General features: G+C 36.9%; 1 protein-coding gene across 13 annotated transcripts in view; it reads right to left on the reverse strand.

Annotated features, from left to right (window-relative positions):
• Positions 1–1,062: 1,062 nt before the first annotated feature.
• Positions 1,063–15,963, reverse strand: part of EIF4G3 (eukaryotic translation initiation factor 4 gamma 3) — a 220,991-nt gene continuing 206,090 nt past the window's right edge. For all 13 annotated transcript variants that reach the window (XM_061148102.1, XM_061148101.1, XM_061148099.1 and 10 more), the window contains 4 exons: positions 8,959–9,105; positions 5,288–5,369; positions 3,607–3,753; positions 1,063–2,124 (listed from right to left, as the gene is read on the reverse strand). In XM_061148102.1, the coding sequence (XP_061004085.1) occupies positions 1,943–2,124; positions 3,607–3,753; positions 5,288–5,369; positions 8,959–9,105 (558 nt within the window). In that variant the 3' untranslated portion in view covers positions 1,063–1,942. The remainder of the gene's footprint in view (positions 2,125–3,606; positions 3,754–5,287; positions 5,370–8,958; positions 9,106–15,963) is intronic.

Consider the following 15,963-nt stretch of genomic DNA (forward strand, 5'->3'; position numbering starts at 1 on the left):
CTCCCAGGCAGAGCCTGTGGTCAGACCCTGAAACAGCTTTTCAGGCTCCGTCTCTTATGACAGCGGCTGTCATCTGCCTGTCACAAGACTTTCAGGACTTGGTTCTTGGAGAACAGCCTTCGGCCACTTCACAGTGGGCTCTGTGGGCTCATGGAGGGGGATCCTGTATTGTGTTCAACTACATTCTGAGAGACAGAACGTTTTACTGCTATGGAAAATTTTGTTCTTGTGCATTACAAGTCTTGCCAAGTCTCTTAACGTGAGCATTTCTTCAGAGATGGAAGCCAGAAGAACTCTTTGGTTATTCAGATACAGAATACAAGGCTGCATATTTGGGAGCAGCCTGGCTTTCTTCATAAATGCATTTTGTAGCATGATGGCCTACAAATAATTGAAATGGAAAGCCACTTGTAGAGACAACAACTCCATCAAAGGACACACACACACACACACACACACACACACACACACCCCAAAGCACAGCACAGCACTCTAGTATCTGTCAGAGAAACAAAGGCCCAAACCACAGTCCACTTTATACTCACCAGAATGGCTTGCATGAATTTGAAGTTGGGGTAAATGTGATTTTCACACATGGTACTGGTTTGGTTTTAAACCGCATGCTCATTTATTTTAAGAAGCGTAATTTAACTTTGGTTTCTTTAAAAGACATCTTTGGGTTTCTTAAGCATTGGAGGCAGTGATGATTTTAAAAATCACTGGTACTGGTCGTTTCAAACGGAAGTAGTTTCCCTAATCCCAATACATGCAGTGGGACACGCGGGGATTTATAACAGTGCTGCTGGCTTTGTTCCTGCCAAGGATGTATTTTTGCTTGGTGTTGGAAAGAAGCATCCCTTGGACTTCAGAGAAGCTCCCCCACCCAAGCATGAGTGCCCTCCTTTGCCCACAAAGCATCCTGCCTTCTCCAACTGCAGACAGACACACACTCTCGCCCACCCACCCCTCAGAAGCGATCTGGATCAGACAACCCGGAGTGAGACAGCACCTCCCAGAGATGGGCGCACGTGCAGCAGCTGTCAAAAGGAGAAGCCACTTGACTTTCTTTTAAACTTGCAATGTTTGCCTTTATTTTGTTCTTTATATTTTGAAAGTGAAAAGAAATAGTACTGAGTCAATTTCTTTTTGTTTTTTTTTTTTTTTAAATATTTGTTCTATGTATTTACAAGCCTTAAAGTTGCTCTAAAGATTTCAAAAGTATTAAGAGTACTTTTCCCAGGGTAGCACTTTTTTTTTTTTTTTTTAAACAATTCTTGGAGTTCTCTGGTCCACAGCATTTCTTTCTGTTCCAAGGTTATGTATGTTTTTATTACTATTGTGATTTTTTTATTTTCTGAAGCAAGCTGAGAGGCAGGCAGAAAGATCTGATGCCAAAAAAAAAAAAAAAATCTTTCTTACCTTGTTCACCCCAAACCTTCTCAAATCTGGACTAAATACTATGCTTTAAAACAAACGTGAGGTGCATCTGAAGGGGAGGGAAATTTATTTCTCTGCTTTTCTATTATACAAGTTGTTTACAGAAACTGCAAATTAAAAAATTACACTGGCATTTGCAGTCCTTAAAATAAATTAAAAGTTCTCAACTTTTTTTTTGTTTTTTTTTTTTTGCTAAACAGATGTGTTTTTTTTTTTTTAAAGTATGAGTCCTCGTTTAAAAAGAAAAGATTAAAACAGAAAATATTTTCTATAAATAATACATGTATTTTGGTTTTAGTGCTCCCGCCCTCAGGTTTGAAGGTTACTTTTTTCCAGTACCTTTTTCCTCCATGATCACCTTTGTTTCTCTTTCCCCTCTCCCACTCGTGCACACGTGGGGGTTTCTGCGAGAATTGGCCTTGCTGCACTGTGATTGGCGAAGACGTGAAACTTTTTAAAAAAATACTTAAATTGTTTCTTTTCTTTCTTTTGTGTATTTGAAGTTTTAGTTATCCTCAGATTCTTCTTCTGCCTCCCGCAGCCAGGTGAAGAAGGCGGTGACAGATTTCAGGGCCACGCCCTTCCCATTCTGCTCTGCGGGGTCCTTGCTGCTCTCCCACTTGTAGAAGGCATCCTCAGAGATCACCTCCTCGTCATACAGGCAATCAAAAAACATCCGTAGCAAATCTGCAAGGAGGTGAAAGGAAACCATCGGTTTGGGGGCACTGCGGCTGTGAGGAGGCCGCACTCCCATCCAGGGAAGGGATGGAATTCACCGGCAGGACGCCCCGTTGGGGTCACTTCATCACACTCCCTCCTGACAGCCTAAGAGCAAAGTCATTTGTCTAAAGAATGAGAAAAAATTTAGGCAGTCGGAACTAGTTCTTATTCCGATTATTTTATTCAGTTTGAACTGTTTTCTGATATTACTGAGCTGTTTGATGTTACATAGTTTTCAACCTGAATACTTAAAAATACAAGAATAATTTTTTTAAACTTTCTTTTTGATACATTTTCTTTGAGATTTTACGATAAAACCATCTCATTTTTATAAATTTTGGGAGGAAAAGGCAGAATGTACTTTCTCTCCTCTAATGTTGTTTTCAAAATGAAGAGAGTAACAATTCATATGAAAAACATGGGTAAAAACCATCTCATCTGGATTTTATCCAATGAAATGATAGCATTATTTTCAGTGCCCAGATGATCTGGGCAATTTTAGTCTTCTGCTTTACTCTCATCATGGAAACTCAGCTTATATCATTGTTTCAAAAAGGACAGATTTATAGATAGAATATCTCTTCAGTTATACTTTGAGGACTGTTCCAATCCCTCCCTTTATTTCCCAAAGGGATTTAGCACTACTAGCCAAGAAGAAAAATTCTGCAGAAGCCACAACCTAAGGAAATGCCAAAGAATTACTTCAGTGCTATCTCTGAAATAGCCATATACTTACTGTCTACTTTCAGAAGTTTCAACTGAATTTTCAAGATTTAATACGATTCACTTAATTTACCAGATCACTAACACTTGGGTGTTCGAGTTACCTTATTTGTCTGGTTAGCCAGATTTAACTGTAACTCTTAACTGAAAATTAGTCTAAAATGCCTTCATGTCTTTGTTGGGTATCTGAGGATTCTGACAAGTATCACCCTCTTTCATTATTAAGGCCTGGGTCCAAGAAGGTGGAAAACTGTACTGCACAGACGCTAATGCACAGACGCTAATGCCACGTGCCCTAGACCTGCAGTGTCCAATAGGGTAGCCGCTAACCACATGGAGCTACTGACATTTAACGTTTTAAGTTCAGTTCCTTAGTCACAGTAGCCACATTTACGTGCTTGACTGACACAAGTGGTTCATGGCTGTCTTGTACTGCATGACAGAGATACATTTCCATCATGGCAGAGATTCTTATAAGACAGACGTGCCCGAGAATGAGGATTAAATCTCCTAATATAAATAATATAAACTAGTCTTGTCATTTTCTCATAAAAGTCAACCACTTAAAAACATTCATGTTTATCAAAGTTATAGGCTGAGTTTTTGTCACTAGGGATTCTTCTATTTCCCACTGTTTAAAGCCCATCAAACCATCTCTCGAGTGCTGCCTTGGATAAGTTACCCTCACCCATCAGTTGAGTTAACTGGACGAAGAGGTAAACTTACTGGCAGGTTGATCAAGTTTTACTATCGATGCTTGTAGTGCATAAAGTGCTTGCAGTTCCTTCTCTGTATCTGAGTCCAGGTATTTGAGTAAGATCGGCACTCTCTGCTTGATAACAGCAGTGTCCACTCGGAAGGTCGAACAGTCGGCTGGAGGAGACAGAAGAACTGAGCATTAACACACACAGTTGTTTTCAGTTTTTTGAATCAGTAAGACATACATGACCCTGCAGGGAAAGAGGAACCAAGGGGGTCTGTGGTAAATATTTTGAAATGCCAAATTTTCTAAAATCTTAATTAAAACCAAACAACGTTATTGAATTTGTTGTAATACTGCTTCTGTTTTATGTTTTCGTTTTTTGGTCGTGAGGCATGTGGGATCCTAGCTCCCCAATCAGGGATCGAATCCACACTCCCTGCACTGGAGGGCGAAGTCCCAACCACTAGACCACCAGGAGAATACATGAAATTCTTCCTGAAACAAAAAACAAACAAAAATATGGAGGAGGATATATTTAGAGTGCTGGGCTCCCTCACGAGTAGTGCACTCAGTTCTTTATCTTTAATCATAATTAAACAGGGACAGTGGTCTCATGACATTCCAAACCATAAAAACATTAAAAAGGAAATTATAAAGAGAGAGTTCATTTACATCTCTTAAGAAGGGTAAAAGAATTAGACCTGTTGTATTATTACTAGCAGTTGTTGTTATTGTTTAGTCACTCAGTCATGTCTGATTCTCTTGCGACCCCATGGACTGTACCCCACCAGGCTCCTCTGTCCATGGAATTCTCCAGGCAAGAATACAGGAGTGGGTTGCCATTTCCTTCTCCAGGGGATCTTCCCGACCCAGGGATTGAATCCATGTTTCCTGCATTGGCAGGCAGGAGGCCTGAGCCACCTGGGAAGCCCCGTTACCAGGCAGGATGAGGACTAGCTGTGACAATGGCAAACACCACCAGGTGTTTAAATTCATCTGACAGAAAATCTTGAATTTTGAAGCTATCTCTATAATGATTCTGAACAACTTTTCAGCTGATAGATTTTTTTTTTCTATTTCAGTGACAGAAATGTGGGCTTCAGTCACAGGCCAAGTGGATGACCTCGTTAAATCTTAGTAAAAACTACGTGCAGTTCAGACCGTTTAGAGTCTCTACCAATCAGAATCCTGTCTATCTATGTAATTCATAAACATTCAATAATATTGTCTTATCAGGTCAACATAAAACAGGAGAAATAATTGGTATTTTCTTTCCTCATACATGAATTTACATAAAGTGGCTTTTCTTTTGAGATTAGCCCTTCATCGACATTGGACAAGAATATTCAAATTGTTCACTTTAACTCGTGAATGGAAGGCAGTGGAGCCTTTGAATGCTGGAAGTGAAAAGGAAAGGAAAAGTCACACTCAGCAGACCACCGCAGGAGCAGGCCCTGATGCCCTGCTGACCTGGGGAGCAGAAGGCCCACAGCGGCTCTGAGAGCTGGGCCCGCTGCAGGCAGAGCAGCTATCTGCACCCGCGGCCCAGGACCGCCGGGCACTGTCGGCAGAAACGGCGTTTGTTTGGCACAGGAACTGCGCTTTACAGTGCCGCCGGTAAAGGCAACATAAACTCTGACCCGTTATCATCAGCAGTGGACATAGGGGGGATTTTCAGATGTTGCCTTCAGAAATACCACTTACCTATAATAGCTGCTTTGCAGACGGCTGTCATTAAAGCTCTAAGGAATGTCGGCGAACTCATCTGGCTTTCATCTAGATTAGCCTGCAATCAAAAGTAAACAGAATAGTTAAATGTACCCTTGGCACACCAGAGGTATTATTTTCCCCTAAACTAGGCTTCATCTTGCACTAAGGGCACATGAGATCATGTTCAACTTTTTAGTAAAAATTAGTCTTCTGATTCACCAGGAAATACTGGCTATCACCAGTTCTTTCTTTCTGAGAGTGTTCTACATAGCGGTATTTTGTTTCCGGGGAGCTTACCACTCCATATCCTCTGTTCATTCAGTTAAACAGTGCTGTGTACTATATACATTCGGAAATGCAACTGTTTAAAAGCATTTTCCCTTTTCAATAAATAAACCATCTTAAGATGATCTTTCCAAATCTATAAAGTTGAAAGAACAACTATTCCGCAACTACAGAGTATTTTAAGGCCTACTTTGCTCAGCAGTGTGCAACTATGTTTAGATGTGCTAACGCTGCTTTTTCATCTTAATTTTAATGTGAATTAGAGGCTAATTTCTAGAATTACCTCAAATAAACACCTCAGGTAGTGGTGAGATAACTGCTCCTCTTTTCTAAGGATGGCAAAAACATGTATTCTGAGGTAAGTTAAATAGAGGAAATGAACCTCCAACTTATTTTTTAGTTTCTTTCTCTTAAGATCTTATCTTTTTGATATAAAATACTACACTAAACCAGATGGGAAGCAAAAGGAGAAAACACACAAAAGCAGCCATTTTCTAGGCAGGTGTTTCAAATATTTTCCAGAGTTTATGTTCCTTATGCCTGTGAACAGAATTAATGCTTATCTCAGCTTCTTTTAATAGCTTAGAATACCACAGCACAGTATTTTCTACTTAGAGTCATTCTTAAAATAACCAGCTAGGAAAAAATTAAAATGCCATTTAAAAAGGTATGTGTTACAAAGCTAAGAATTTCAAAGATATTTAGAGATCAGTTTAATGCTTATGAATTTTAGAACTGATGTATATTAACCAGCAGCTCTCTCTTTGCTGAATACCTAACCTCACATATATCACTTGGGAGGAACTGGTGGTTTCTTGAAAGCAGAGTTAAGAGTGGTTAACAAGTCAGATGGCTAGCTCTGCAGGATACTGGCAGAGCTGAACATAGAGGGCCAGGCCACCTTTCGCTATTGATCTCCTCCCACAGGACAGAAACATGTGGTGCTACTGCTGATAGCTAAGGCTGAGAATAACTTGGGGTAAGAGCTATGTAGAAAAGATTTCATGATGGTTTATGTTTTATATGGTTATGCTCATGTACCACTTTAAATAATATACAGACTGAAGCCAAGGCTGGTCTAGCCCAGGAAATTACTTCTGCAAAGTCTGAACAATTATTTTTAAATAAATGAGAGAATAAAAATACACCATTACTCTCTGGCTCAACAATACTTTATAAACAGGCTGTAGAGCTATTTCAGCTGAGTATAAAATCCCCAAAGGATCCAGATTTCAAGTAGAGTCAGAGAAAAACAAATTAGCTAGATGTAATTACTGATAGATAATAACCCTTCGAAACCATTTGACTGTTTCTTCCACTTTAAAGAAATGAACCGTGTATTTCTTCTACCAAATAAAGCCAGACACTGTAATTCTAGTATTCAAGAATAGAAAATACATGAAGAAAAGTATCAAGAACACTAAAGATGAAGCAAAGATATTAACAAAAATGCGCAAGAACAATACGGAAAATGGGTCTGCTAATTGGAAACAATAAGCAAAATCAGATTATTGTATAGTACTAGTATCAGATTTACAGCAACAAACACCTTAGATGTACTGTGAGCTCAGTGACCATTATAATGTTTTTGTTTCCTTGATCCTTTTTTAAAATTCACCTTTATTAGGTATCATTTACATTCATTAAAATTTACCCTTTGTCTTATTTTTAAGGAGAATAACTGTTGGCCTGGAAGAAGCTAAATAAATACTACTATTTAAGAAAATAGGGCCCAACATGGATGAAGAGGTAAAAACAGCATCATTTGGCAACATGTGAGAAATAAAAGACCAAATCGCTGAAAGAGAATGATGTTCAGTATGCAAATATTGACCTGACTTCTAAAACATAAAAGAAGGTATCTGAGGTCAATAATATACCAGAAAGCCTGATACTAATTCTATCCTAAAATCTACAACAAACTATCATATGAATGGTTTAAAAGTCTTACAGAGGAAAGAGACGGTTATGCTAAGAATAAATAAGGACAAAAACACCCAAGTCATGCTAAACTAACCTCCTCTCCTTTTCTGATATGATCACCATATGGCAGCTCCGATGGATAAAGCTGTAACTTTCCCAGGGTTTAGCAAGACATCTGACAAACTATAATAGTACTCCCTTGTGGGCAAGATGAAAAGACAAACTGGATGGTAGGAATGATGTGAAGTAATAAGCAAGCTAACAGCTGAAATGTCCACCAGGATGGCGACGAGATCTGGTCCTAAAAAGCAGGCTGCTGTGTCCTTGGGCCTACCCTACTCACACACGTTCCCTGTGACTGGAGTGAGGGCAACGCTGACACAGCAATCCAATGCAAGGAGGGTGCAAAGTGAAAAAGATGGCAAGCAAAATGTATGACCAAGTTAGAATCGAAAATGTCCTGAAGACTTTTATAAAAAGTGTCTAATTTAAGATCTAAATAGAAATAAATGTTCAAAACACTATTTTGGCTCAAAAAAGAAATGTGTAAGTTTGGGATGGAAGAGATGACTAACCTGTAGAATATAAATGAGTGGATACTACAAGACTGAATGGACTGGTCTGGGTTCACTGTGGTGAGCCTGCCAGAAGCACAGTGTTAAAAAAGAAAGCAAAAAATGCTGAAGTGCCACCTAACTCTATACTGTTGGACCACAGCTGATGATCACACTCAGTTTACACATGTCACTTAGAGAAGCATGTTCAAAATGCAGGTTATGTTTGTATGAGAATAATCAGACAAGGGCCTGGATACCAAGATTTTAAGAAGGAATGAAAGAACCTACAGGAGGAGTCAGGAATATATCCTATTGACTATTATAATTTACTTAAAAAAAAAAAATATTCCCAATCAGGCGAGGTGATAGACTATCCCATAGACAGGAGGGAAAATAGGTTAAAAAAATTATGAGAAGCTTCATTATTTCTCAATGCCTGGAAATGGTTAAAGAAACAACAACCCATTAGAAGGACTACAAAACAAGAGTTATACAAGACAGAGAGAACTAGATTAGTCCCCCATGGCTTTCTTTCAACTTGGATTAGTACATGATTCCATGAAAATGTGCACAAATAAAACACATCTACATAAACAAAAGTTAATATTTAAAGGAATATAGTAACAAGTTAAATACAGACATGATAAATGGACTCTACAACACAAGACATTAAGGTATGTTATGAAAAGGTAAGCCAGCATATTTTATAATAATTACATATTTATTAATTTTATCCAGGATAGTATCTAAAATGTGAGAACATGAGAAAGAAATGGGAAATTTCTGAATGGCAAAATGTAGTGTGTATACTAGACTAATGAGAAATCCAGAAAAAATGGCTTATGTTCTGAATATTTTTACTTGACTTTATAAAAGACTATGAATCTTTAGTCTTTATACCTCTACCCAGTCAAAGATCTGTTCATCATTTGCCTTGTCCTCAATAATGAGTTTCTCGAGTCGCTTATACAGCTCTTCGGCAGAGAGTTCTTTCTTCAAAAGTGCTTCGGAGGAACAGGAACTGTCAGACTCTAAAAAGTCCAATTTCTGAAACATACAAAGTTAAACATATTAAAATAATTCAATATTATTATCACCCTGTGAAAAAAACAAAGTCATGGGCTATCTCTTCTATTTCATGTGCAATCAAAATGATCAGCAGAAGCCCATCTGTATTTATAGTTCTGAAAGATTCTAAATGCATTATTCTTCTGAATATACCATTTTTTTTATACTGAGTATCTCTGATTCTCCTTACAAACAAGCTTACTTCTCCTCCAAATCATTCTGAGCTTCAGTCTTCATTTTCAATATGTCTGATCCACAATATTAGTTTCAACTGTACAATACAGTGATCTGACTTTTGTATATACTGTGAAATGACCACCACAGTAAGCCCAGTCATTCTCTGTCACCTTACAAAGTCGGTACAATGCCACTGACTGTTCTCTCCAAGCGGCACATTATACATTCCCATAACCTACTTATTTTGTAACTGCAAGTTTGTACCTCTTGACCCCCTTCACCTGTTTCACTCCTTCCAATCCCTTCTGCTCTGGCAACCACCTACCTCTTCGCTCGATCTATGGGTTTTTACTTGTTTTGTGGATCCCACTGTAAGTGAAATCAGGCGGTGTTTGTCTTTCTCGTATTTCATTTAACCTCATACCCCTGCCTGCGTCAGCCTTGCTCTCAGCGGTGACACAGCTCTAAGGCAGGGCAGGTGTACCAGCAAGGAGACAATTTAACTACCCTTCTGCAGCCTATGATTAATATCACTATTGTCACAGAGCAGCTGTCAAAAACTCTACAGCTTTAGTTTTGTCAAGTCCTTCAAACACCTCCTGACCATTCTGAATCCAAGTGTGAAAAATGATGCCATGTAACTCTGGTGAGTATTTTTTTTAAAAAATCAATAATCAAAGTGATATTTCATTTTCTAGGGTATAAGGCCATGAAGTATATATAAGTATGCTTTGCTTTATACAGCTTCTCTATGCGAAACCCATAAAGATTAAAATACTAAAGATTATTTACAAATTTTTCTCTAATACCATAGAAGACTCATATATGTTCCTATATCCTCCTTGGATCCACAAATCAAAAATTACCTGGAATTCTGTAAAAAAAAATTCATTTTGTTTTAATTGTCTTTACCACGTACGTAGCACTTTTAAATAACATATTCCTATAAAGCTTTAGAAACATGATTCAGTATCACAATTTTTCTGATTCAACATTGATAAATGTGTTAACTACCACATTTCAATATACATACAAAAATACAAGATGATGGCCTTTAAGTTCTTTTAAGAACAGGCAACTGATTTCTCATAACCTTGAAACATTCTCCAAATTTGTTTTAACATTATCTTAGATGTTAGGATACCTACACAGAATACCTTTTTAACCTACCCTACACCTACACAGACAATTGGAGGTCTGGCAGCAATTAACATTAATAGCAAAGTTAAACATTAATTACACTGCTCATTAATAAAATGATCTAAAATTGTGAAAGTCTTTACCATGGCCTAAAGAAGTCAGTGGTGAGCTGTGAAGTTTAGCTTTTTCACTGGAGAGAAAACATTTATCCCTCAGAATCCCCGTGTTTCTGTGCAAGCCATCTAATCTTCCTAGAACCTAGAAGGCTGGGCTTCAAATTTATGGATCAGCTCATCACTATCTCTTGTAGAATGTAACAGGGTTCCCAGAAAAAGGGCATTACACCAGCCACTTTAGAAGAAAGCTAAAAGTCAAGGTAAGGATGGCCAAGTTTTCTGAAGCCTCATTTTTCTTGTTTTCTAAACATTTTTATTAATAACAACATTATGCATAGTTGACTGAGTTCCTCTCTATGCTCAGTGCTTCTTAAACATTATCTCTTTTTTAATCTTCATAAAAAGATATTATAGTAAGCATTTCATAGGTAAGGAATCTGAGGCTTAGAGAAATCAAGTAATTTTAAAGTCTTAAGTATGAGAAAACTGGAATCTGAACCCAGGTTCATCTGACTTCAAATAAGGGTGCCACATGTTTTCATTTCTTTTGGATATACACCTAGAAGTACAATAGCTGGGCCTTATGGGAATTCCATGAGAAATCATCCTTACGCAGCTATTTTCATAAATTATGTCTTTATACAATGTATGCCCATTAACACATATTTATCATTTTATGGATTTGCCTTTTAAATCATAATCATTCAGTAAACAAAAAGGAGTTACAAATAGAAAACAAAATAATGCTTGATTTATATTTATCTGTGTGGTTACCTTTACCAATTATCTATATTTCTTTGCATGGTTTTGAGTTACATTCTTTTGCTTCAACCTGAAAGACTCAGTTAAGGATAGTAGGTGTACTAACTAACTTAATTTTTATCTGGGAATGTCTTCATATTGTCCTCCTTTTTGTAGGAAATATTGCAGATATACAAACAGTCTTTAAATTTTAGTACTTTAAGTATATCACTCCAATGTCTTCTGACTACCATAGTTTCTGGGGTAAAATTGGCTGTTAATTTTATTGAGGCTTCTTTGTATGTGATGAGTCACTTTTTCTCTTGATGCTTTCAGTATTTCTTCTTTGTTTTTGTCTTTCAGCAGTTTCACTGTATCTTGTGAAACTGAGTTTATCCTGCTTGGAGTTTGTTGAAATTCATAAATATGTAGATTCATATCTTTGATCAAATTTGGGAAGTTTTCAACCATTATTTCTTTAAATATTTTCTTCTGTCCCTTTCTCTCTTCTCTGGGGCTCCATTATGGTATACTGATATGCTTGAAGCTGTCCCCTAAGTCCTTAGACTCTTCATTTTTCTCGATTCTTTTTTCTTTCTGCTCCTCAAACTGAGTAATTCTTCTTTTAAAGCCTTTTATATGTTAAATGGATTAATTTTTCAATATGTATTATTATAATTCAAAGGTTTTTAAAAAATAAACAACTATAGGGACATTTTTATTTAAAAAATTCAATGATATTGTTTCATGTAACAATGCCAGAAATTTCATTGGAAAAACAATTAATAAAAGGTGTATCTGCAAATACTAAAGATGGATTTTCATCATAGTAAATCAGTGTTGAATCAGTGATTCCTGATTGAACAATTTCAACTGTGCTATTTTCAAGTTCACTGATTGATTCGTCTGTTCAAACCTGCTGGTGTTTAGTTAATTTTTCCTTTCAGCTATTGTCACTTTTCAGTTTCTATTTGGTTGCTTTTTATAATTTCTACCTCTTCACTGGTATTCTCAGCTTATTCATCATTCTGATTTCCTTTATTTCTTCCTTCGTGGTCGTCTTTAGCCACTGAGGCACAGCTGAAGCCCTGGTCTAGTACGCCCAATGTTTGGGCTTCCCCAGGGATGCTTTCTGTCAGTTTCTTTTTTCCCTTTGAAAGAGCTGTATTTTCCTGTTTCTTTGCATACTTTATAATTTTTTGTTGAAAACCAGACCTTGCAATGTGCTAAGTCTGGACATCAGATTCTCTCCTTTACCTAGGAACTGCTGATGTAGTTATGTGTTTATTTAGTGACTTTCTGACAAGGACTGTACTCCTTCCTTTGTGTGGTTCCTGAAATCTCTGAACTACTACCTCCGCTGTCAGCCAGTGACCTTTCAGAAATTTCAGTGACTATCTGGATCTGAGGAGAAAAACAGAGAGGTGTGGGGAAGACTCTAATGTGTTCAGTTTAAGTTCTGTAACAGACCCCATCTGAGAAGCTGTTTCAGAGTGAGGAATGGAAACAACAAGGTCCTGAAATGGATTCTTGGTGAAGTGGTAGGCATGTTAAAAGACACAATGCCAGTCTCTGGAGGACAAGGTCGTTATTGCTCAGTCTGGCATCAGAAAGACAGAACTACTGTCCTTTCTGCTGTCTACCACACAGCTGCAGGCTGGTAGCTTTCTAGGCAAAATACCTGAAATTTACCACTCTTTTTTCATCAAACACTGTCCTGGTTCTGGTAGTACATATGTTCCACTAGACTCCATAATTTGAAAATAGCTGATTCTAACTGTCCCAGCTCAACAGTTGTTTCAGCAGAGGGACTAACTCTGGATCTTCTGACTACTTCATCTTTCCTACATCTATGCATGGTTTTATAATTTTAAATTAACCTTATATTCCTGTGATAAACCTACCTGGTCATGATGTTTTATCTTTTTTTGTTGCTGTTAGATGTGACTTGCGAAAATCTTGTTGACAACAAATTTAGTCAACAAAATTTTCTCTATGATAATTAGGAATTAGTCTATAGTTCTCTTTTCTTGAAATGCCTTTGTCTAGTCTTGTTATCAATGTAATGCTGGCCTCATAGAATGAGTTGGAAAATAGTCTCTCCTGTTCAATGTTTTGAAAAAATTAGCATGAAAGTTCTGCAAAATTAGCATTACTGTTTCCTTTAACATTTGGTAGAACTCATCAGTGAACTCATCAGAACCCTGAGTGTTTTTTGTGGGAACACCTTTAACTACTACGATTTCTTTCATAGATATTCACGTTATCTGTTTTTCTTCTTGCTCAAGAAATTTACTCATTTCAACTAAGTTGATATGTTTACTGGCATAAAGATTATTCATAAAATCCTCTTATCTGTTGTTATTATGTGTAGAATACGTACAATGTCACCTCTCTCTTTTTGTTAGAAATTTGTGCCTTATCTTTTATTTTTCCTGATTAGTTTAGCTAAGGGTTTATCAACTTTATCTTCTCAAAGAACCAGCTTTTGACTTCAGTGACTCTTCTCTATTCTTTTGTTTCACTGATTTCTGCTCTGATTTTTGTTATTTCCTTTTTGTCTATTTACTTTTGAGTTTTATTTGCTCTTCCTTGTTCTAATTTTTTAAGGTTGAAGCTGAAGTTAATGACTTGTGACCTTACGTCTTTTCCATACAGGTGTTCAGTGCTAAAAGCGTCACTCTAACACTGTTTTAGTTGTACCCCACAAATGTTTATGGTTTGTGCTTTTACTTTCATCCAGTAAAAATATTTTTAAAATATCTTTCATGATTTTTTATTTGACTCATGGGTTATTTAGAAGTGTGTTACTAAGTTTCTAAATATATGTTGCCCTTCTTAAAGGTTAGTTTATTTGGAAGTCAACTCTAGATTAACTGGTATTTTCTCAGCACTCTAGAATTATTCCACCATCTTTTATTGTCATCTATGTAACACTTTGACTGACAGAATACAATCGGGCTTTCACTGTAGTTTTAATATGCTTCTTTCTATCTACTTTAAAATCTTTTTCTTTTTTGGATATTATGCAGTTTCACTAAAATGTAACTACTCTATGTGGTATTCATATGCTTTCTACAGATTCATATATTTTTCAGTTCTGGAAAAGTCTTAGCCACAATCTCTTCAAATAATGACTCTTCTCCATTCTCCCTATTTTCCCTTCTAGGACTCCAATTAGACACGTTACAGACTTTCTAGTCCCTAAATTTTATTAACATCTATCAGAATTCTATCTAGTTTCTTCTCTTTTTATATCTGCCTAATCATGTTTGCTCATTTTTGTGACTCTGTCTTTTTAAAATAGTGTTATTTTATATTATGAGTTATAATTCTATTATTCCAAGTCTCCAGAGTCTACATCCTGCATTTATTGCCTGTTTACTCTCATTCATGGTTATTTATTTCACTATGTGTTAAACGAACTCTTAAGTATTAACTCATACATTTGGATAATGTTAATTTGTAGAAAATAAGAGGTAAGCTGAGCATGTTTTCTCCAAAGAGCATTTTGGTTTGGTGCTCGTGGAGCTGGGTTAATACTGAACTAGGACTATTCCAGCTTCTTCAAGATCTCCGGGAGCACTCCAAGTGGTATTAGGCAACACGCCCTTCACATGTGCTTCTGCTTAGTTGCTTAGTCATGTCTGACTCTTTGCGACCCCATGGACTATAGCCCACCAGGCTTCTCTGTCCATGGGAATTCTCACATGTGTTTATTTCTCAGAATTCATATTTCATCTTTGGCTTTTCTCCCCCTTATTCTTTTTGTTATTTGGAAGTTTATTCCACGTTCTATGATCCCAGCAATGAAAGATAAATTACGCCTTATGTAGGTTCTTATTATCATGGCAGGAATGCTCCTTAGTGTATCTAGATTAAAACCAGAAGAAAGCTAAAATCCACTGTGAATCTAATGCCTTTATCCAACTTAAGATATACATGCTTTAAAATCATTTTCAGATTGCTTTATTATTTTCTTTTAACCTAAGAGTGACTTTTTTCTCCTTATTGCTGAATTTGTTGGCTATCTTAGCAGTTATTTTCCTCAGATGTTTTAGGATTTTGATTTGCAGGATCATTTTGAGAAGAATTTTTTGTTTTAGGACCAGATTATATGGATTGTGGAGCCTTCTGCCTTGTTGTGGGTTTCTGGATCCAGTTACCAAGTCAGTAGGCAGCTTAGCTAAAGTTCTATCTACAAGACTGTACCTACTTCCTAACACTTATTTATCGAGTTTCCACTTAGTGATATGTAGTAAGCCTGTCTCCAGTCTTCTATCTTGTAAGGGGCCATTACCCTACAGATATAACTTCTGACTTGTTTCTATCTGCTTTCAGACCCAGAGTTCAGAAGACTTGTAGCTTTAGCCCTATTACTCCTGCTTTATTTATCAATTTTATTCCTGGTTCAAGGACACATGTAACTTGTTTTTAAAATGTGTCTAATTTCTTAAATTTTTCCTTTATTTTTAATCCATCATCTAATGAATGCATAGGCAAACAGCCATGAGGTTGTTAAAAGTTCCCAGACGAGAAATGTGGTTGGTTCCAACAAGAAATCAGAAAATATTTCTCCTTAGGAATCATGAGTCTTTTTGAGGGTAAAGTGGCCTTAAAGTATAAATGTAAAATGACATCTTGACCATGATTCCTATTTTGG

The sequence above is a fragment of the Dama dama genome, chromosome 8, assembly GCF_033118175.1.
Source record: "Dama dama isolate Ldn47 chromosome 8, ASM3311817v1, whole genome shotgun sequence".
NCBI lineage: Eukaryota > Metazoa > Chordata > Mammalia > Artiodactyla > Cervidae > Dama > Dama dama.